This window comes from Chiloscyllium plagiosum, unplaced genomic scaffold, assembly GCF_037043375.1.
Source record: "Chiloscyllium plagiosum isolate Xiang-an unplaced genomic scaffold, Cpla_swu_hap1 HiC_scaffold_1, whole genome shotgun sequence".
Classification (NCBI taxonomy): Eukaryota; Metazoa; Chordata; class Chondrichthyes; order Orectolobiformes; family Hemiscylliidae; genus Chiloscyllium; species Chiloscyllium plagiosum.
The window spans coordinates 149,359,946-149,382,661 of NW_028270139.1; the positions used below are offsets into that span (position 1 = coordinate 149,359,946).

Consider the following 22,716-nt stretch of genomic DNA (forward strand, 5'->3'; position numbering starts at 1 on the left):
TTCCATACACGCACAACCCTCTGTGTGAAAATATTGCCCTTAGGTCCCTTTAAATGTTTCCCTTTTTACTCTAAACCTATGCCCTCTAGTTCTGGTCTCCCCCACTCTAGGGAAAAGAACTTACTTGTTTATCCTTGCCATGCCCCTCATGATTTTATAAACCTCTATAAGGTCACCCCTCAGCCTCCAACACTCCAGAGAAAACAGCTCCAGTCTATTCAGCCTCTCCCTATAGCTCAAATCCTCCAACCCTGGCAACATCCTTGTAAATCTTTTCTGAACCCTTTCATGTTTCACAACATCCTTCCGATACGAAGGAGACCAGAATTGCATGCAATATTCCAACAGTGGCCTAACCAACATTCTGTACAGCCGCAACATTAACTCTCAACTACTTAAACTTTTAAAACCACACTCTAGAAATAAAAAGCCAACACCACAAAATACCAGGTGAACAGGATCATATTCTTTTTATTTGACGTATAAACAATATATTTGCCTATCCAGTTAAAAGTGTTGCACCAAAATAAAATATCCATGCAAATTGCCACAAAAAGATGTAGAACTCTAAGATAACATATGTGCATATATATTTTTTTAAAATTACTTGGTAAAATGTGAAACCTCAGAGAACACACCAATCATAAAGTTGTTCTAGGCCAAGTGTTGCAACACAGTGTTTCACATAGAGCACTAAGGTGATTGGCGCTTTAAGGCAGTCACATGACCAAGCAACTTGATTCGGCTCAGGGATAATAGTAGAAATTCCCATCAATGTCTGAAAGCATCAAACCAATCAAAGGACCAGCAAATGCTGATGCCAAACATGCAAGTGTGCACCTGGGCTTTTACTGGATTGGAGTGCACATTTTCTAACAGCACTGTGGGTGTACATACTTCACATGCAGTTATTGTCCAATGCAGCAGCTAACCACCATCTTCTCAAGGGCCATGAGAGATGGGTCATAGATACTGGCCATGCCAATAATGCCCACATTCAGTGGAAGGATACCAAATAACTTCATGGGACGAGGAGGAACTAAGGTTGTCGCCCCATTATCAGAATCCCTCTCTTACATGAAGAAAATAGATTAACTTCCCATTCTTCAGACTCTTGTATGGAGGTGATGATGTACAGAATTGCCCAGATAGTCAGGGAGATCACGGAGAATGGAGGACCACAACAAAAGTTAAAGAGTCTAGTCCCATATCTCCCCACCACCAACACACGATCACCTTCCTGGCCCACCCAGTAACCTTGATTTGTGAGTAGAGCTTGAAACAGGTTGCTAGAGGTGCACAGACCCATACACAGTTCACTGTACTTCACGTACAGTTAATATCTGAACCAATTATTCCATAATGATATAGTCAAAAGCAAGGGAAAACCTATTTGGACTCTGGATTTCACAGTCAAGAAGTTAACTGCCTGGTCACTTCAAGGAGAGCTGCCAGGAATTGGTATAATGCCTGAACCATAACCAATTCCTCATCCTTCAAATATAAAGGCAGATATTATTCATTACATGACCCAAGCCAGTTTTCTTTAATATAAAAACAAATAATAGAACAATATTTTTCTGTTTAAAAAAGTGTTAATAAGGTATTTGGCAGAACAATTGATTTAAGGCAAGGTGATCTTCGCAAGTACAGGAAGCCCCAGCTCCCCTCACTCATCACTGAGAGTCTCTGTCTCGGAAACAGACAGATCCATCTTCCAAGCCAAAGTACACCCTTTCTGCCATGCCGATGAATAACCCCGTCTCGACCACTCCTGCAGGGGGACAGAGCAAGTAGAAGTTAGAAGTGTTTCACAGACATTTTGGGACCTTATTCTCTTCCTTCATAAAGATGTTTCAGGATATGAGCTAGCATTTATTGTCCATCCCTTCAGGAAGAGGGTGGCAAGCTACCTTCCTGAACCAGTGTCGTCCACGTGTGGTCATCAGACCCACAGTTTGGGAGGGAATTCCACGATTTCGACACTGGGACAGTGGAAATGATCTTGAAGGTAATGGACGCTCCAATGCATCTTCTACCCTCTCCCCTCATCTCTCAAAGGGAATTGGAAATCCCACAATGCGTGCCAACAACCACTCACTCAAAAGTAGTCTAGATAATGAAAGTTATTTATCTAGGTTTTAGCATAAACAACCAGCTGAACCAACTGGACAGCATCCCAGCCAAATCCCCTCACCTTCCTCCTTCTCCACATTGGATTCAGGTTCGTCAGACTGCCACAAAACTCAGACAGGTTCACCATGAGGAAAGGAAATCTGCCGCCTTTATGCAAGCTAGTGACTCAAATCCCACACCAATGTCAACCCTTAACTGTTCTTTGAAATGATCTAGAAAGACGCTCAATCGCATCAACTCATGGAGCAATAACCAGGGTGACACTCAAATCCTGAGAATTGATACAAACGTAACGGAGTTTGCTGGACTCTAAATTAATATAGAGTAACCACAAAACAGAGGTGGCAACCATTTAGAAGATGCAATTAGTTTGGACGTAGTAGCACAGTGGTAAAGTTATTTGAGTAGTAATCTAGAGGCCAGGGTTAAAGCTCCAGAGACAAGTTCTAATACCTCCACTGTAGCTTGAGATGGCGGGGGGGGGGGGGGGGGAGAAAAGAGGTGGGATTTAAATGCAATTAAGAAAGAAATCTGGAATAAATCTCAGTAACAAAATGACTCGATTGTCAATAATTGAATGACAAATTCCTTTCAGAGAATGAAATCGGACTCCCGTACTCCTGTAGGGCCTACATGTGACTCCAGACCCACAGTAAGGTGGTTGACCCTTAACAGGCCAATCAGTTCACTGGGGCTTCACGGATGAGTGACGAGTGTTGACCTTACACCCCAACAATGATAGAAAGAAAAACGTCAGTATCTGCTAAGAACTGGACGTAACTCTACGACACAGACACAGACACACACTTAGACCGAGAAAGAATGAACATGCAAAATAAAGCCGCAAAATTTTATACATGAAAGAGAAGTAGAAGAGATGGTTAGCATACAAAAAAGAAAGAAGAAAATATGCATACAAATAACAGAGGGAGAAATAGTTTACAATAATCCTCCATATCCAGATCAACCATTTGCCTCAAACAATCAGAATCACATAATATACAAGAAGCCTGAACATGTAGCATTGCTGACTGTACATTACCTACACTCGTCCCACGTTCCTACACTAGGCCCATAGCCTTCAATGTTATGGCATTTGAAGTGCTCGCTCAAGTACTTTTTAAAAGGTTGTGAGGTTTCCTGCCTCAGCTACCCTCCCATACAGTGCATTCCACCACCCGCTGGGTGAGAAAACTTTTCCTCAAACCCCCTTGAAACCTCTTGTGTCTCACTTTAAAATTATTCCTCTTGTTACTGACCCTTTTGACTAAAAAGGAAGTCGCTTCCTATCGACCCTGTCCGTGCCCTTCTATCTTATGCATCTCATTCAGATCCCCCCTCAACCTTCTCTGCTCCAAAGAGAACAATCTGAGTTTATCTCGCCTTTCCTTCGTAGCTGAAATGCTCCATCCCAGCCAATACCTGGTGAATTTCCTTCTCACCCAGAGTATAATCACATCTTTCCTACAGTGTGGTGACCAGAACTGCACACAACTCCAGCTTAACCAAAGTTCTGAGCAACTCCAACATCACTTTCCTGCTCTTATAATCTATGCCACAGCTGATAAAGGCAAGCATCCCATATGCTTCATTTACCCAATTAATCTGTCCTGCCACCTTCCAGGATCTGTAGACAAGCACCCAAGATCATGCTGTTCCTCAGAGCTTCCCAGTGTCCTGAGCATTTATCGAGTACTCCATTGTCTTGTTTTTTTCTTCCATAGTGCATCACCTCACATCTATCAGGGTTTGATTCCATCTGCCACCGATCTGACCAGCTTACACCTTCCTGTAACCAAACAGTTTCCTCCTCACTGCCAACCAAATCGGTGTCACCTGCAAACGTACTTAGCAATCCTCCCACATTCTCAACTCGAATTATTTATGAATCCCTCAAACAGTAAGGGACCTAGCACAGATTTCTGGGGTACACACACTGTGCACAGTGCTCCAGTCTTCACTGTTTCTATACATCGCTCAACTGTTACTAGCAGGCAGTTAACCACACTACCAAAACTCACTTTGAAAGTGACTGCAAACTGCTAATCCATTAAAACAGTGTATCTACACTTAGAATTTAAGCAATTTCCTTACCTGGAATCATTTTAATGCCAACATTCACCTTTCTCCAGTCAGAGACATTATTAAACTTCCAGTCCAGAATGAAATTCCCATTATCTGTCACCACTGGTCCCTAGGAAAAACCGAAATATTGAAACAGTTCAATTCTCTCAAATCCTGGACACTGAAAACCCAAAGAGCACACTCAAGATCCCTGGTTGACACTTGCCATTTCACAAGACATTAACCAAGGCACAGGTGAGAGTACCACCCAATGTGACCCCAAAGATGGGTGAAAATCCCAACGAAGCACAAAATCTAAGAATGACACCAGTGCAGTGCTGGGGGTAGTGGCATACTCTGGATTAGATATTCATCTGAAGGTCCAGTTCATATGGAAATAAAAGATCCTATTTCAGAGAGTTCAGGGTTCTATACTGCTGACCAAATGATCTATGGAGATGTTTCACATTAAGACAGTGATGTAGTGGATGAGCAATCCAGAAGCCTAAGCCAAATGTTCTGGGCAGGAGATATGGGTTCACATCATAGCTGGTAGAACTTAAACTCAGAGATACGGAGCTCACTTCAGTAATGGTGACCATGAACTTATTAACGTTTGTCGTACAAACTCATCTAGTTCACCAAATGTCCTTCAGGAAGGAAATCTGCTGTCCTCACTTTGTCTGGCTTGCATGGGACTCCAGACCTGCAGCAATTAGACAGAGTCTCAACCATCCTCCAAACAAAGTTAAAAATCACACAACACCAGGTTATAGTCCAAGAGATTTAATTGGAAGTGTTGGACTATAACCTGGTGTTGTGTGATTTTTGACTTTGTACATCCCAGTCCAACACTGCCATCTCCAAATCATCCTCCAAACAACCTGAGCAAGCCATTTTAGGGCATGTTTAATGGCAATTAGGGATGAGCAAGACATGCTGGCCATGCCAGTGACAGTCGCATACAATATAGAGCTGTACAGCACAGGAACAGACCAGTCAGTCCAACTCGTCCATGCCAACTAGATATTCTCAATTAATCTTGTCCCACTTGCCTGCATTTGGCCCATAACCCTCTAAGCCCTTCCTATTCATTCTTGATTATCATAGATATCAAGGGTTACAGGGAGAAAGCGGGAGAATGGGTTGAGAAAATTATCAGTTGAAAAATGTGGTGCTGGAAAAACACAGCAGGCCAGGCAGCATCCGAGGAGCAGGAGAATCGACGTTGCGGGCATAAGCCCTTCTTCAGGAGCCCTGCTCCTCGGATGCTGCCTGGCCTGCTGTATTTTTCCAGCACCACATTTTTCAACTCTGGTACTCCAGCATCTGCTGTCCTCACTTTCTCCTCTTTGAGAAAATTATCTGCCATGATTAAATGGTGGAGCAGACTCGATGGGCTGAATGGCCTAACTTCTGCTCCTATGTCTTATGATCTCATATACACGTCCAGATGCCTTTAAATGTTATAACTGTATCAGCCTTAACCACTTCCACTGGCAGCTCATTCCATACAGCTCATCCTCTGCGTGAAAAAGTTGCCCCTCGGGTCCCTTTCCCCTCTCACCTTAAACCTATGCCCTCTAGTTTTGAACTCCCCTACCCTAGAGAAAAGTCCTTGGATATTCACCCAGTGCATGCCCTTCATGATTTTGTAAACTTCTATAAAGATACCATTAAAGAAAAAAAAATAAGCTTAAACAAGACCTGCTTCTCTTTAAAGAGAAAGATCCAAATACCAATGTGCCTGCTCTATCTAGAAGAGAATTCTTGGTTTCGAGTGGGTTCGGCTAAGGTCTGTACTTACAGCTTTACTGACAGCCATTCGCAATTCTGCTTCCCCACCAAATTTAGCAGCAATTGCCTTGGTTACTGGCACATAAGCCATCGGGATGACTTCAATCGGAACGCCTTTTTTCCATTTTTCACCAAGGCTTTTGGAATCCTTCCTTGAAAAACAAAATTCAAAAGATGACATGGCATAAAACAAAAAAATCTGTGGAAACTACGGGAATTCAAACCACAATGGGATTGAAAAGTCTTCACCTGAATCCAGAAAAGACTTTGAACCACCGGAGGATTGCCATTTACAAAGACACTTTCTCTCTGTAGGTGAAAAAAGAAACCGGGGCCTAATGATCCAGCGAGCCACTCACCTGTAATCTGCAACCACAATGAACCTCTTGGCACAGCCAGCAACAATCTTCTCCTGAGTCAAGCATCCTCTATTGGAAAAGGCCAGGGGAGAAAACGGTGTTAGATTCAAAACACACTCTATCATCCCTGCCCAGAAACTTTCCGATGGACTGAACCGCCGCCACTAGCGCACTGACACCTCTACAACGCTGTGGAAGATTGGCTTGCTTGGCCAAACAATTGTTTCATAAAGAGCAGCCCAGGCCTTTTTGCCTCAAAGCATCGGTTCCGAGCTCTGGTCACACGCAGAGAATTCCTATCATGCAACATGCTTAGAGCGACCCTCAAACAAAGCCGGGGGAATTTGCTGAAATTGGAGCAATAAGACATCACTCCCACAGTGAAAGAATGACTGAAAAAGTCACACCAAGGAGATTAAGCAAGGCTAAGAAGGAATTCTTGAGCATTATTTATAGAGGTTCACAGAAAATCTATACTGTCGGAGCAGGCCATTCAGCCCATCGAGTCCACACCAACCCTTTGAAGCGCATCCCACTCAGACCCACGGCCAATTCCCATAACCCCATACAGGGCAACCTTGATTATCAGAGCAACACTGGCGGGGAGTAATTTGTTCAGACAATCAAAGGTTCAGATAACAGTTTACCCAAGCATCGGGACCTTGAGATCTAGTTCAGATAATCAAGGTTGTTCTGTATTTACCACGGCCAATCCACCTAACCTGCATGACCCTGGATACCAAGGGCAATTTAGCATTGTCAGTCTACCTATCGTGCCCATCTTTGGACTGTGGGAGGAAATTGGAGCATCCAAAGGAAACCCACGCAGACACGGGAAGCACATGCAAACACAATGCAGAGTCACCCGAGGGTGGAATTAAACCCAAGTCCCTGGCGCCGTAAGGCAGCATGTGAACACACTGAGCCATCTCTGTTAATGTCTCTATGAAGTTAATTTGATTAACATTATGGAAGGATTCAACAGCAGAGCCTCTCACACAAAACAGAGTGGATGGTCTTTAGTCAAATGGAAGAGGATGGGGCTCTGCAACCGTTCTTGTTGCAAGGAACATTCCGCACTTTTTGATAAACAGCAGGCCCTTTTCCATACCTAATTTTCAAAGAGCAAACACTCACCCTCCACCTTTGATTAAGTTCAGGTCACAATCCACTTCATCTGCACCATCAATAGCAACATCGAGCTAACAGAGAAAATAAAAAAAACATGTCAATCCTGTTAATGCACAGCAATGCCGCTGTCCATGCAGATGGATTAACACGTTATACAAGGCACTTTTGTTAAGATGAAGCGGCAGAACTAGGCCATTCAGCCTAATGAGTCTGCTCCCTCGTGCAATGAGATCGTGGGTGATCTGGTAATCCTCAACCCTACTTTCCGGCTTAACTCTCGATCCCCCTACTGACTAAAAATATATGTCTGTAACAGCCTTGAATATGCTTAACAACCCAGTACCTTCAGCCCTCTGTGGTAAAGAATTCCACACATTCACTACCTTCGGAGAAACAATTCCTTAACGCTCTTAAACGTGTAACACATTCCTGAGATTATGCTCTCTGGTCTGAGACTCTTCAAGAGGAAAACAACCCTTTCCTAAAAAAAAAACAAATTTAATTCATTTGTGGGAGGTGGGCATCGCTGGCTGACCAGCATTTATTGCCCATCCCTAGTTGCCCTTGAGAAGGTGGTGATGATCTGCCTTCTTGAACCGCTGCAGTCCACCTGCTGTGGGTTGACCCACAATAACTCTCAGCATCTACCTTGAAGAAATCACTAAGAATCTTGTATGTTCCAATAAGGTCTCGTATTTCCGTAAACTCCAGTCAGTACCGGTCCAATCTACTCAACACATTCTCATAAGGAAATCCCTTCACATCTGGAATCAACTTTGTGAACTTCCTCTGTACTACCTCCAATGACAGTATATCCTTCGCAAGATAAGGGAACAAAACTATTCCCAACATTCCAGCTGTCCTCCGACTACTGCCTGTGCAGTTTGAACAAAGAACAGCTTTAGTTGGGTGGTTGCTTTACCCAAAACACTACTCAGGTAGTGCCTCTCACCCATCCTCCTCCTTTAACCAAAACAAAACGTTCCGTGCGTCGGTTGGTAAGGTGACAAGAATTTCCTTTTGTGTTCCGTTTGTTTTTTTTCCCGGCAGTTTATTTGGGAATTTAGAATAGCAGGAATGGAGGTTGGGGCAGTTGAACGTTCCTCCTGCAGTATGTGGGAGGTAAGGGTCACCTCTGGTGTCCCTGCTGACCTCATCTGTGGGAAGTGCACCCAACTCCAGCTCCGAGAGAATTGTGTTAGGGAACTGGACGTGGAGCTGGATGAACTTCGAAGCATTCAGGAGGTGGAGGGGTTATTGAGAGGAGTTACAGGGAGGTAGTTATTCCACAGCCACATGAAAGAGGTAGATTGGTTACCGTCAGGGGTAGGAAAAGGACCTGGCAGGCAGTGTAGGGATCTCCTGTAGTGGTTCCCCTCAACAACATGTATACCGTTCTGGATACTGTTGTGGGGGGGGGGAAAGAAAGAGAGAGAGAGAACGACTTACCAGGGATAAGCAATGGGGCACAGGTTTCTGGGGCAGGGTCTGTCCCTGTTGCTCAGAGAGGGAAGGGGGAAGAGGAGATGAGCTTTAGTCATTGGGGACTCCATAGTTAGGGCGGCAGATATGAGATTCTGTAGGTACGAGTGAAACTCACAATTGGTGTGTCACCTCCCGGGGTTTGTGATTTCTCTGGTCGCGTTTGAGACTCTTGAGGGGAAGGGGGAGCAGCCCCAAGTCATGGTCCACATAGGCACCAACGACATAGATAGGAAAAGGGGTGGGGATATAAGGCAGAAATTCAGGTGGAAGCTTAGTGCTAGAACAGAGTTGTCATCTCTGGTCTGTTGCCCGTGCCATGTGCTAGTGAAACGAGGAACAGGGAGAGAGCAGAGCTGAGCATATGGCTGCAGGGATGGTGCAGGAGGGAGGGTTTTTGATTCTTAGATAATTGGAGCTCTTTCTGGGGAAGGTGGGACCTCTTCAAACAGGATGGTCTTCACCTGAATCAGAGTGGTACCAATATCATGGGGGCATGTGGGATGTTTGTTGGTGTTTCAACTAATGCAGCAGGGGGATGGGAAAAGAGGGGAGGGGCATTGTTAATCAGGGGTAGTATTACTGCAGCGGAAATAACATTAGAGGACTCCTCCACTGAGGTAGTTTGGGCCGAGGTTAGAAACAGGGAAAGAGGGGTCACTCTTTTGGGAGTTTTCCATAGGCTCCGAATTGTTGAAGGGATGTAGAGGAAAGGATAGCAAAGATGATTCTCGATAGGAGTGAGACAAACAGGGTAGTTGTTATGGGGAACTTTAACTTCCTCAATATTGACTGGGAATACGATATTTCAAGTAGTTTGGATGGGTCAGTGTTTGATCAATGTATGCAGGGTTTCCTGACACAGTATGTTCAGACCAATAAGGGGCGATGCCATATTAGATTTGGTACTGAGGAATGAACATGGCCAGGTGTTAGATTTGGAAGTAGGTGAGCACTTTGGCAATAGTGACCATAATAGCAATGGGCATGAATAGGTATATATCACAGGGAAAGAGGTATAACTTGGGGAAAGGCAATTATGAAGGATTAGGCAAGATTTAGGATGCATTGGATGGGGAAGGAAACTGAAGGGAATGGACACACTTGAAATGTGTATCTTATTCAAGGAACAGCTACTGTGGGTCATTGATAAGTAGATACTTATCAGGCAGGGAGGGAGATGTTGAGAGAGGGAGCCATGGTTTACTAAAGATGTTGAAGCTCTTGTCAAGAAAAAGGAGGCGGCTTGTGAGGATGAGGCGTGAAAGGGGTGTGAGAGTTATAAGTTAGCCAGAAAAGATCTAAAGAGAGGGCTAAGAAGAGCCAGATGGGGAAATGAGAAGTTGTTGATGAATAGGATCAAGGAAAATCCTAAGGCATTCTATAGGTATATCAGGAATAAAAGAATGACGAGAGTAAGATTAGGTCCAATCAAAGACAGTAGTGGAAAGTTGTGTGTGGAACTGGAGGACCTAAGGGAAGCGCTTAATGAATACTTTTCGTCAGTATTCACATTGGAAAGGGCAATGTTAGTGAGAATACGAAGATACAGGCTACAAGATTAGATGGGATTAAGGTTGACAAAGAGGAGGTTTTAGCAATTTTGGAAGATCTGAAAATAGATAAGACCCCGAGGCCGGATGGGCTTTATCCTTGGATTCTCTGAAGCCAGGGAGAAGGTTGCAGAGCCTTTGGCTTTGGTCTTTATGTCATCGACAAGAGTCGTGCCAGAAGTCTGGAGGATAGCAAATGCTGTTCCCTTGATTAAGAAGGGGAGTCAGGGCAACCCTGGTAATTACTTTGGTTGTGGGTAAGGAGTCGGAAAGGTTAGAAGAGATAGGATTTACAACCATCTGGAAAGGAATAATTTGATTAGGGACAGTCAACATGGTTTTGTTAAGGATAGATTGTGCCTCACTAACTTTAGTGAGTTCTTCGAGAAGGTGATAAAACAGGTGGATGAAGGTACTAGTGGTGTGCCAAAGGATCTGTTTTGGGGCCACTGATGTTTGTCATTTTTATAAATGGTTTGGAGGTGGGCGTCGAAGGATGGATTGGTAAATTTGCAGATGACACGAAGGTAGGCAGAGTTGTGGATAGTGCTGAAGGATGTTGTGGGTTACAGAGGGATATAGATAAGATGCAGACCTGGGCTGAGAAGTGGCAAATGGAGGTTAATGTAGAAAAGTTCACTTCGGAAGGAACAGGAATGCAGAGTCCTGGGTTAATAGTAAAAGTCTTGAGAGCAGAGAGAGCTCGGTGTCCAGGTGCATAAATCCCTGAAAGTTGCCACTCAGGTTGATAGAGTTGTTAAGGAGGCATATGGTGTGTTGGTAGAGGGATTGAGTTTCAGAGCCATGAGGTCATGCTTCAGCTGTACAAGACACTGGTAAAGCCGCACCTGGAATATCGTGTGCAGTTCTGGTCACCACATTGTCAGAAGAATGTGGAAGCTTTGGAAAGGGTGCAGAGGAGATTTACTAGGATGTTGCCTGTTATGGAAGGAAAGTCTTATGAGGAAAGGCAGAGGGAACTGGAGGCTGTTTTTGTTGGAGAGAAGGCGGCTGAGGGGTGACTTAATAGAGACATATAAGATAATCAGAGGGTTAAATAGGGGGACAGTGATAGCTTTTTTCTTCAGATGGTGAAGGCTAACACACAAGGGGATGTAGCTTTAAATTGAGGGGTGATAGATTTAGGACAGATATCAGGGTAGTTTCTTTACTCAGTGTAGTAGGGGCATGGAATGGCCTGCCAGCAACAGTTAAGGGCATTTAAATGGGCATTGGACATACATATGGATCATGATGGAACGATGTAGGTTAGATGGGCATCAGATTATTTTCACAGGTCGGCGCAACAGAGGACTGAAGAACATTACAGCGCAGTACAGGTCCTATGTAAAACCTTACCACTTTTATCTTCCATTCTGTTTGAAATAAAGATCAACATTCTATTTGCCTTCCTATTACCCACAGAACTTGGATGCTAGTTTTTTGCGATTCGCGCAGTAGGATCCCAAAATCCCTTCTTGCTGCAGCTTTCTCCATTTAAATAATAGTTAGCTCTTCTATTCTTCCTACCAAAGAGCATAACCTCACATTTCCCCACATTTTATTCCCTCAGTCATTATCACTACTCACCTTCCCAACTTTTTTATGTCAAGTTTAAGTTCTAAACAGTTCTTGCTTCAGCTGCTTGTCAAAGTGTAAGGAGAACTGAATACCAAAGGGGTTATGCTTCAGTTATGCAGGGAACTGGTGAGCCTACATCTGGCATACTGGTCACCTTATTTATGAAGGATATGAATACAGTGGAAACAGTTCAGAGAAATTTTCCAGGATTAATGCCTGCAATAGGTGGGTTGTCTCATGAGGAGAGGTTGGACCAGCTATGCTTGTATCCATTGAAATTCAGAGAACCAAGAGGCAATGACTGAAACTTACAAAGTCCCAGAAACTTTCAACATGGAGAGAATGTGTCCTCTTTCAGGAGAAACTCAAGACAAAAGGTCGCTATTTATAAATATGAGCCACCTATCTAAAACACGCAAGTTGGAATTTCTTCTCAAGAGACTTATAAATCTTTGGAGCTCTCTTTCTGAAAAAGCTAGAGAGCGCGGAGACATTGAAAATTTTTAAGGCTGAGGTTAATGGATTCTTGTTAAACAAGGAATTGAAAAATTAATCAGGGTTTGGTGAGAATTTGGAGGAGGTTGTTATCAACTCAGCCTTGAGCTCATTAAATGGCAGAGTAATCTGAAGGGGCAAATGGCATACTTTGATTTCTTGTTCATACGCTTATAAGGAATACAGGTATATTTTGAAGTGAAGATAGTTAGCAATTTAGAGGGGGGTTTGGAATGGATTGTGTTCCCACATAACTGCTGTCCCTGTACGTGGTAGTGTTCAAGGTCCTTGATGGATGAAAAGTGGACAGTTTTATTTCAAGTTCATGTGTGTGGAGCACTTCTGTGTAATACAGTTTTGCCTGATTTTTACACTGCTGAAGAATCTACAAACGAGCATTCTGCTTCCTGCATTCACTGTTCATATTACATGCAAGCAATCAGGTCGTATCTGAATACGAAAGCAGAAATAGTTATTCAGTATGAACTGACAATCTCTTTCAAAAAGGAAACACTAACTCCATTCCTTTCTCCACAGATGCTGGCTGAATGCTGTGTTTTTGTGTCGATTTCCTGCAGCCACAAAGCAGCACAACAAAAGACAGAAAAACATGCCCTACCTCCGGGTGTCTGTCCAGGTCACTGAGAGTCAACTGATGCTGTAGGATTAGCTGACGAGCCTGAAGGAGATGAATGAAGACCAATACAGTTAGACACACCATTCTCACTATCTGAACACTTCATCTGAACTATCAACATCCTTTCCCCCTTTGCACTCTACACTCCAACCCACCTCCCCCCATTAACGCTGCCCCCTCCACACTTCATGTCGTCTCTGATGAAGAATCATCTAGACACGAAATGTTAGTGTGCTACCTCTCCATGGATGCTGCCTGACCTGCTTTCATTTCCAGCATTTGTTGTTTTCAGAACAGGAGCTAAGAAATTGGGTAGAATGGGCTGCAGTCCGACTGTGAGGAAGCTGACTGGCAGAACACTTGCATGGAAAGTTCTTTTATGGTCAAACGGTCCACACAAATCTCATGCAAAAGGTACCCACTCTGAGATACAACAATTATTTCAATCAACCTGTTGTGAAATTTCTGATAAACCTGGGTCTTGAACCAGGACTTTCGGGCTCAGGGTTAGAGATGGTATCACTGCACCGCAAGGCTCTTTTTGGAGTTGTAGAGATGTACTGCATGGAAACAGGCTCTTCACTCCAACTCATCCACGCCAACCAGATATCCTAAATTAATCTAGTTCCATGTGCCAGCACCCGGCCCATATCCCTCTAAACCCTTCCTATTCATATACCCATCCAGATGCCTTTTAAATGTTGTAATTGTACCAGCCTCTACCACTTCCTCTGGCAGCTCATTCCATACTCACACCACCCTCTGAAAAGATTGCCCCTTTCCTTTGAAATCTTTCCCCTCTCACCTTAAACCTACGTCCTCTAGTTTTTGGACTCACACATCTAGGGAAAAGTCTTTGGCTATTCAACCTATCCATGGCCCTCAAGATTTTATAAACTTCCATTAGGGCATTTCTCAACATTCAACATGCCAGGGAAAATAGCCCCAGTGAGATTACAATTTTCTTGCCAGAGTCACAGGCATCACCAGAAATATTTTGAAATTTGAAAGAAGATTAATGTTGATATACGGCCTCTTGACCTTAACTTTCATTCCATTCAAGACAAACTCTGGTTGTAATTCAGAAGTTACAACTGACCCAATGCCTGAGAGTTAGGGAGAGATTATCAATGGCTCATAACCATCAAGTGACCCAGTGGAAAGGGTATGGGTAGACAGGAGAGGATTTAAAAAAAAAATCATCTCTCTCTTTCACAGTGAGACTCGCAATGCCCAGGTCAGCCAGGAACAGGCTTCAAGTGAGGAACTGAACCTAACTGGGGAGTAACAGCCGCCCAATTATTATTCAATTCAATTCATTAGTTTGCAGAAAAAAATAAAAAGACTGACGGGTGGTCACTTCAAAGTTGCCATTTGCACCTTTTTTTTAAAGAAATAAAGTGTTCTATCAACAAGGCAATGACAGCCAGCTGCTTTCAAACTGATTTGCATTATCCATCATATTCTGTTACTGCTTATGTTATCACAAGAGTCAAACGGCTTCTCCAAATACAGGAGGAACACACATGACAGATGCACAGTAAACTGGTGGTGAAGGGTTTGCCTCACAATAACTCCTGATCATGCACCCCTGCAACATGACTCAACCCTTCACATGCAATGAATTACTCAGAGCATAAAATACTACAGCACAATAACAGGCCTTTCGGCCCACCACATCTTTGGCAATCATAATACTCCAAACGAAACCCATCTGCTTGTACACGGGCTGTATCCCTCAATTCTCTGCCTGTTCATGTGCCTGTTTAAACACATCTGCTTCTACCACCTCCCCTGGCAGCATGCTCCATGAACCTACCACATGGTGTAAAAACTTGCCTTGCACACCTCCTTTACACGTTCCCCTTCTCACCTTAATCCTAAATTAGCGAGTTTTGAGAAGATTTGTTTTGCCCAAGGCCTACTGAAGATGTTACCTAGTAAGGTAACGAAACGTCTGGAAACTAATCTTGCAGCTCAGCGAGCAAACCTACATCCACATCCTTAATCCTATGTTCCCGAATATTTCACAATTCCACCCTGAGAAAGCGACTCCAATTATACATCCTCCTGTCTCTCAATTTTCTACACTTCTATCAGGTCACCCCTTCAGCCTCCGACATGCTATCAAAAGCAATCCAAGTTTGTCCAACCCTCTTGTAGCTAATACACACCAACCAGAGTAACATCCTGGAAAACCTTTTCTACACCGTCTCCAAAACCTCCACATCCTTCCTATAGTGTGGCAATCGGAACTGCGCACAGTACTCCGAATTTGGCCTGATCAAAGTCTGATACAGTTTTGATTAGATTATTAGATTACATTACAATGTGAAAACAGGCCCTTCGGCCCAACAAGTCCACACCAACCCGCCTAAGCGCAACCCACCCATACCCCTACATTTACCCCTTACCTAACACTACAGCCAATTTAGTATGGCCTGCACATCTTTGGACTGTGGAGGAAACCGGAGCACCCGGAGGAAACCCACGCAGACACGGGGAGAACGTGCAAACTCCACACAGTCAGTCGCCTGAGGCGGGAATTGAACCCGGGTCTCTGGCGCTGTGAGGCAGCAGTGCTAACCACTGGGCCACCGTGCCGCCCACATAATTCAACGTAATTTGCCAAATTTTATACTCAAAGCCCTGACCAATGCCATAGACCTTCTTTGCCACCTCACCCATTTGTGTTGCCACTTTTTGGGAGCTATGGACTTGGACCTCAGATCCTGCTGTATATCAAAGCTGCTAAGAGTCCTGTTATTTACTATATACTTTCCTGTTGCATTTAATCTCCCAAAATGCATCAATTCACTTTTGTCCAGATTAAGTTCCATTTACTATTTCTCCGTCCAGTTTTCCAACTGATCTATACTCTGCTTCACCCTTTGATGTCCTTCCTCACTATCCAGAACTCCATCAATTTTGCATCTGCAAACTTACTAACCAGACCAACATATTCATCCATGTCATTTACATATATTGCAAATAACAGAGGTTCCCGCACTTATCCTTGCATAACACCACTGGTCACAAATGTCCAGTCAGGAAAACAGCCCTCCACAACTACCCTGTCTTCTATGCCCAAGCCAATTTCGCATCCAATTTACCAACGCACTACAAGTCTTCTGGTCTTCTGATCAAGCCTACCATGAGGAACCTTGTCAATTGCTTTAGTGAAGTCCGTGTAGACAACATTCATTGCCTTATACTCAATCATCTTTGTCACTTTCTCAAAATCTCAAATTTGAGAGACAAGACCACCCTGCATAAAGCCATACTGACTGTTGTGAAAATGTCCATTCTCCTCAAAATGAGAAGATCCTGACCTGAAGAATCTTCTCCAATAATGTCCCTACCACTGTTGTAGGGCTCACTGGCCTGTACACATCTGTATTATCCTTGTTACCCTTCTTAAATAAAGAAACATCATTGGCTATTTTCCAGTCCTTTGAGTTCTCGCGTATGATCATTCGGTATTCAAAGACTCCATTTTGCCTGTAGAGCAATCTCACAAAAGCAGAGATATGATTTTTTTTTTTAAATCATTCACAGGATGTGGGTGCAGCTGGCTGCAGAGGGTAATTAAGAGTCAATCACATCACTGTTTGTCTGGAGTCACATGTAGGGCAGATCAGGCAAATACAACAGCTGTTGTTTTTAGTGAACCACTTGGGTTTCTTCCCGACAATTAACAACGGTTTCACGGTCATCATTAGACTCTTAATTCCAGAGTTTTATTGAATTCAAATTCGACCAACCGCCAAGGCGGGTTTCGAACGCAGGCCCCAGAGAATTACCTAGGTCTCTGGATTAACCATCTAGCGATAATACCACGAGGATATCACCTCCTCAGCCAATTGAATGACCAATTAATCTAGTGTTTGGTAATGGCCAACCGTCAACTTGGATCTATGCCCATTGTTGAAGTGCAACACAAGACACTTCCTTGTGGACGGAATTTATTGACTAGCCAGACATAACTAAAATTAGATTTTCAGAAAAAATAAGTTACATATATCTATGTTCATGTTTTTGGGGTGGGACATGTAACATAATGGTATGGTCACTGGGGCAACAATCCAAAAGGATCAGATAAATGCTTTCGGAACTACACCTTAAATCCCACCACAGCACCTGGAGAAATCGGAGTCAAAGAAAATTGAAATTAAAAAAACTAGCCTGATAACAATCCATTGTAGATTGTTGGAAAAACAAACCTGTCTGGTACACTAATGCCCTTTAGGGAATTAAATGTCATCCTTACCTTGTCCGGCCTACAAGTGACTCCAGATTTAAAGCAATGTGGTTGACACTCAACTGTTCTCTGACAAGCCACACAGTTCAAACAGCAATAAAAGATGGACAATCAATCAGTACTGACCCAGCCAGCAACACCCAGAGGCCTTTCGTTCACACTTGGACCAAGGTTGAAATGAGGTCAGGAGCAGAGTGGTGCTGGTAGAAAACAAATTGAGCATCAATGCGCAGGTTACCCTTCAGCAAATGGACAAAACAGCACTTTCGACAATCCCATCACACTATCAGAATGCCAATCAGTCTGCTGTGTTTCGCTATTCGCAAGCTGCCAACACTTCCCTTCTCTTTTCCATGAGCCCTGCAAACTCTTTCTTCAAGGCCTTATCTATTTCCCTCGAAAGCCATTAGGTGAATCTGCCTCCTTCAGACTCTCAGACAGTACAGTCCAGGACCTAAACTTGCTGCATATAAAACATTTCTCTCCTAATGTGTGTCCTTTTGCATTCACTGAAAATCGGTGCCCTGTCTACCTCCATCCTTCCGCTAAGCAGAACAGTTCCTCATTATGTATTCTTTAAATAGTTCTCATAATAAATATTTCTATCAAATCTCCTCTCGACGCTTTCCCTTCTCTTAGGCGAATAGCAGTAACTTTTCAATCTATTCACGCAACCAGAGCTCCTCATCCCTAGAGCTTTTTGTTTAACGTTTGTATGTATCCGCTCCATAATATTCACGTCCTTTCAAATGTTGCCGGAATGGATACAGCATTCAACTTGGACAACCAATGTTTTACAAACAATCACCATAACTTGTTTGGGCAGCATGGGGGCTCAATGGTTAGCACTGCTGCCTCACAGCGCCAGGGACCCAGTTCAATTCCAGCCTTGGGTGACTGACTGTGTGGAGTTTGCACATTCTCCCCATGTCTGCGTGGGTTTCCTCCGGGTGCTCCGGTTTCCTCCCACAATCCAAAGATGCGCATGTTAGGTGAATTGGTCATGCCAAATTGGCTATAGTGTTCAGGGATGTGTAGATTAGGTACATTAGTCAGAGTAAATGTAGAGTAATATGGTAGGGGAATGGGTCTGGATGGGTTACTCTTCAGAGGGTCAGCGTGGACTTGGGCCAAATGGCCTGCTTCCACACTGTGGGGATTCTATGGAACTTCTATACCTTGTAAGCAAGACTATAAAAGCAAAGATTCCCATTTGTTTTGAGCCACTTACTCAACCTGCCCTCACACTTCAATGATTTGATTTGATTTATTCTGGTCATATATATACAGGTCCAGTGAAAAGCTTGGTTTTGCAAGTAGTACAGGTAGATCACAGCAAACAAAGATATATAGATCATGAAGTGTTTAGACAGAGCGATGAATACAGGTTACACTACATAGGAAGTGTGTGAAGCAAGATCAACATTATTTGAAGTTAGCAAGTCCATTCATCAGTCTAATAATGGCAGGGAGGAAGCCATTCTTGAACCTGTTGGTGTGTGCATTCAAGCTTCTGTATCTTCTGCCTGAAAGAAGAGGTTGTAGGAGAGAATTACCGGGGTAAGATGGGTCTTTGATTATGTTGGCAACGAGAAGTATAAATGCAGCCCATTGATGGAAGGTGGGTTTCCATGATGGTCTGGGCTGTGCACACCACCTGCAGTTTCTTATGGTCATAGAATATTTAGAGTGAGGCATACAAGGTGACACTGCACAAGAGGTGCACAAAGCAAGATTAACATTATTTGAAGAAAGAGAGTCCATTCGTCAGTCCAAAAAACAGCAGGGATGAAGCTGTTCTTTAACCTGCTGGAGCATGTTCAAGCTTCTGAATCCTGCAAGGTTTGTAGCTCAGGTTGAGGTTTAGGGTGTAGGTTTGCTCGCTGAGCTGTAGGTTTGATATCCAGACGTTTCATTACCTGGCTAGGTAACATCATCAGTGGCGACCTCCAAGTGATACAAAACTGTTGTCTCCTGCTTTCTATTTATGTTTGTGTCCTGGATGGGGTTCCTGGGGTTTGTGGTGATGTCATTTCCTGTTAGTTTTTGAGGGGTTGATAGATGGTATCTAGATCGGTGTGTTTGTTTATGGCATTGTGGTTGGAGTGCCAGGCCTCGAGGAATTCTCTGGCATGTCTTTGCTTAGCCTGTCCCAGGATATCCTCTGCCTGACAGATGGGGTTGTAGGAGAGCATTGCTGGGATGGAAGGGGTCTTCGATGATGTTGGCAGCCTTTCCGCAGAAGTGAGCTGTGTAAATGGGGTCCATGGATGGGAGGTTGGCTTCAATGATGGCCTGATTTGTGCACATATAACCATAGATAATGCTCTTCCTGCATCCCCTTAAAAACTGTACCCTTTACTTTATATCACACCTCCTTGTTCTTCCTGTTAAAATGTATAATTTCTCAAATATCTACATATTAGAGAAGAGAATCAGAGTTATGGGGGCGGGGGGGGGGGGGGGGCGGTGGGGGTGAGGTTAGATGGAAATGTGGAATTCAAAACAGGAACAGATCAGCTGCAATCTTAATGAATGTCAGAGCAGGCTCAAGACTGCACTGTTGGAGGGTCAATCTTTTGGATGGGATGTCAAACCAAGACCCGTCTGTTCTCATTATTTCAAAAAAAAGAGGGCAGGAGAATTAATTGTGCAATATACACTCATCATGCAACATCACTAAATTAAAAAAACACTACTTGGGCAGCACATTGTTCTCTTCGGAAGTATGTTATGTAGACATTGGCTGGTCTGTTCACTACAGTACAACAGTGACTGAGCTTTAAAGCTAAGTCACTGACCATAAAGTGTGTTAAGATGGAATCATGAACAGAGCTGAAACAAGTCAAACTTTATCATCAGGCCATTGCAGGAACTTCGATTTGTGTTTCAAATATCGAGAGAGGAACTGCACTGAATGTTTGTGCTCTAGAATATTAACTTCAGTCTCACCTGGAATGAGGTAGGTACACAGACTATTTTCAGATTTTCATCTTGAACCCGTTTAGCTGCAGAGAATTGAAACAAGTTTTTAAAATAGGAGAAACCACCAGAAATACCAGTGTGTTCTCTTCACATAAAAGAGGGGTCAGTATATGGACTCAATAGAATGATTTAATTTATCAAATACACACACAACCCTATAAATTAACCTTACACTAATTATTCTTTAAAACCATGAGTACTTCAATTATATCAGTCAGATACCTGCTGTAGGTAAGATGTTGTGAAACTTGAAAGGGTTCAGAGAGATTTCTTAGGATGATGCCAGGGTTGGAGAGTTAGAGGTACATGGAGAGGCAGAATAGGCTGGGGCTGTTTTCCCTGGATGATTGGAAGCTGAGGGGTGACTTTATAGAGGTTTATAAAATCATGAGGGCATGGATAGGGTGAATAGTCAAGGTCTTTTTCCTAGAGTAGGGGAGTCCAAAACTGAAGTTGAGGCGAGGAGGAGGCTAAGATTTAAAAAGTACCTAAGGGGCAAGTTTTTCACACAGAGGGTGGTGCATATTTGGAATGAGCTGCCAGGGGAAGTGGAGGACGTTGGTACAATTACAACATTTAAGAGGCATTTGGATGTATATATGAATAGGATGGGTCTCGAGGGATAGGGGCCAATTACTGCCAAATGGGACTTGATTAATTTAGGATATCTGGTTGGCATGGATCAGTTGGACCATTTTCTGTTTCTGTGCTGTACAACTATGACTATGAAAAGAAGATGAAAAGGGAAGTGGTGGCTTTTCAGACTGCAGGAAGGTATATTTTTGGGTTGTGTTGGAGCTTCTGTTTTTCATCATTTATATGAAGCAGCACACAATTTCAACATCTGATGACAATACAAAACGTGAAAGTACACAGCAGCAAACCTGACTAAAGGGAATTGGCAAATTAGATCAAGGCATAGGTCTAATTGCATGGTAGGCATTTCAGGAGATATTTTAGAAAGACACACAAAAGACACATTCCAAATGAGAAAGAAATATTCCAAGATGAGAACCCACCATCTGTGAATAACTAAAAAAGTCAAAGATTGCATTAAACTTTAAGGAATAGTTGATAGATTGTTATTATTTACTGCAAGGGAAATTGTAGACAAAAGTGAGATGGTTATTGTTTGTGCAGAGCATTGGTGAAGCCACATCTGGAGTAATGTGGATAGTTTTGACTACTACATAAGGAAAGAAGATTACTTGCTGGAGGCAGTTCACAAGACATTATCTGGGATGTTTGTGACTCTGTGGAATCCCCTGCCCAGTGAAGCAGCTGAGGCTGCCTCATTGCTTGGTCTTAAGGTAGAAATAGATAGATTTTTGAACATGAAGGAATTAAGGGTTATGGTGAGCTGGAGCGGTTAAGTGGAACTGAGTCCATGAAAAGGATTGAATGGTGGAGCAGCCTTGGTGGGCCAGAAGGCGACCTCTTGCTGTTATGTTCTTATTGCCAGTTGTCTTATGAGGAAAGGTTAAGCTCGTGCCTGCTGGAGTGTGGAAAAGCAACAGGCCACTTGATTGAAATACAGGATCTTGGGGTGCCTTGGCAGGATAGATATGGAGGGCGTACCTGCTCTTATAGGAGAATCAAGAACTTGGGGTCACTGTTTAAAAATAAGGACGAGGTCAGAAGTCACATGACACCAGGTTATAATCCAACAGGTTTATTTGAAATCACAAGCTTTTGGAGCGCTGGCCCTTCGTCAAGTGAAGTGAAGTGACTTCTGACCTTGTTCACCCCAGTCCAACACCAGCACCTCCACGTCTTAAAAATCAGGAATCATCTACTTAAGGGAAAAAGAGGAAAAGTTTTTTTTCTCCGAGAGTTAAGTGTCGTTGGAACACTCTTCCACTAAAGATGGTGGCAGCAGGGTCCTAGAACATTTTTAAAGGCATTGTCAGATAGATTCTTGAGAAACAAGATAAAAGGTTATCAGGAGTAGACAGAAATGGGGAGCAATCAGATCAGCCCTGAACTTATTGAGTGACAGAGCAGGATGAGGGGCTCCTGTATTAAACCATTTGTTCATATGTACTGTCACAGGAAGTTAGTGATAAACTTCAGGAGGGCCTCAGAGTATGGGAGTGGCTTGGCACTATATAATGGAGACAAGTGTGAAGGAGGAAGAGTTGAGAGAGATAATGAAAAAAAGGATACAATTCTAAAGGAGTTAGAGGAACAGAGCAACCTGCACAAACAGTAAAGGTTGCTGGGTAGGCTGAGAAC

The 22,716-nt window shown here is 43.3% G+C and overlaps 1 protein-coding gene across 2 annotated transcripts in view; it reads right to left on the bottom strand.

Moving 5' to 3' along the window:
- Positions 1–446: 446 nt before the first annotated feature.
- Positions 447–22,716, bottom strand: part of rpia (ribose 5-phosphate isomerase A (ribose 5-phosphate epimerase)) — a 28,036-nt gene continuing 5,766 nt past the window's right edge. The window contains exons 3-9 of one of the 2 annotated variants that reach the window (XM_043698885.2): positions 20,449–20,504; positions 13,218–13,277; positions 7,494–7,558; positions 6,357–6,425; positions 6,008–6,149; positions 4,231–4,330; positions 447–1,774 (exon numbers count right to left, since the gene is read on the bottom strand). In XM_043698885.2, the coding sequence (XP_043554820.1) occupies positions 1,677–1,774; positions 4,231–4,330; positions 6,008–6,149; positions 6,357–6,425; positions 7,494–7,558; positions 13,218–13,277; positions 20,449–20,504 (590 nt within the window). In that variant the 3' untranslated portion in view covers positions 447–1,676. The remainder of the gene's footprint in view (positions 1,775–4,230; positions 4,331–6,007; positions 6,150–6,356; positions 6,426–7,493; positions 7,559–13,217; positions 13,278–20,448; positions 20,505–22,716) is intronic. The other variant, XM_043698974.2, reaches the window with a different exon arrangement.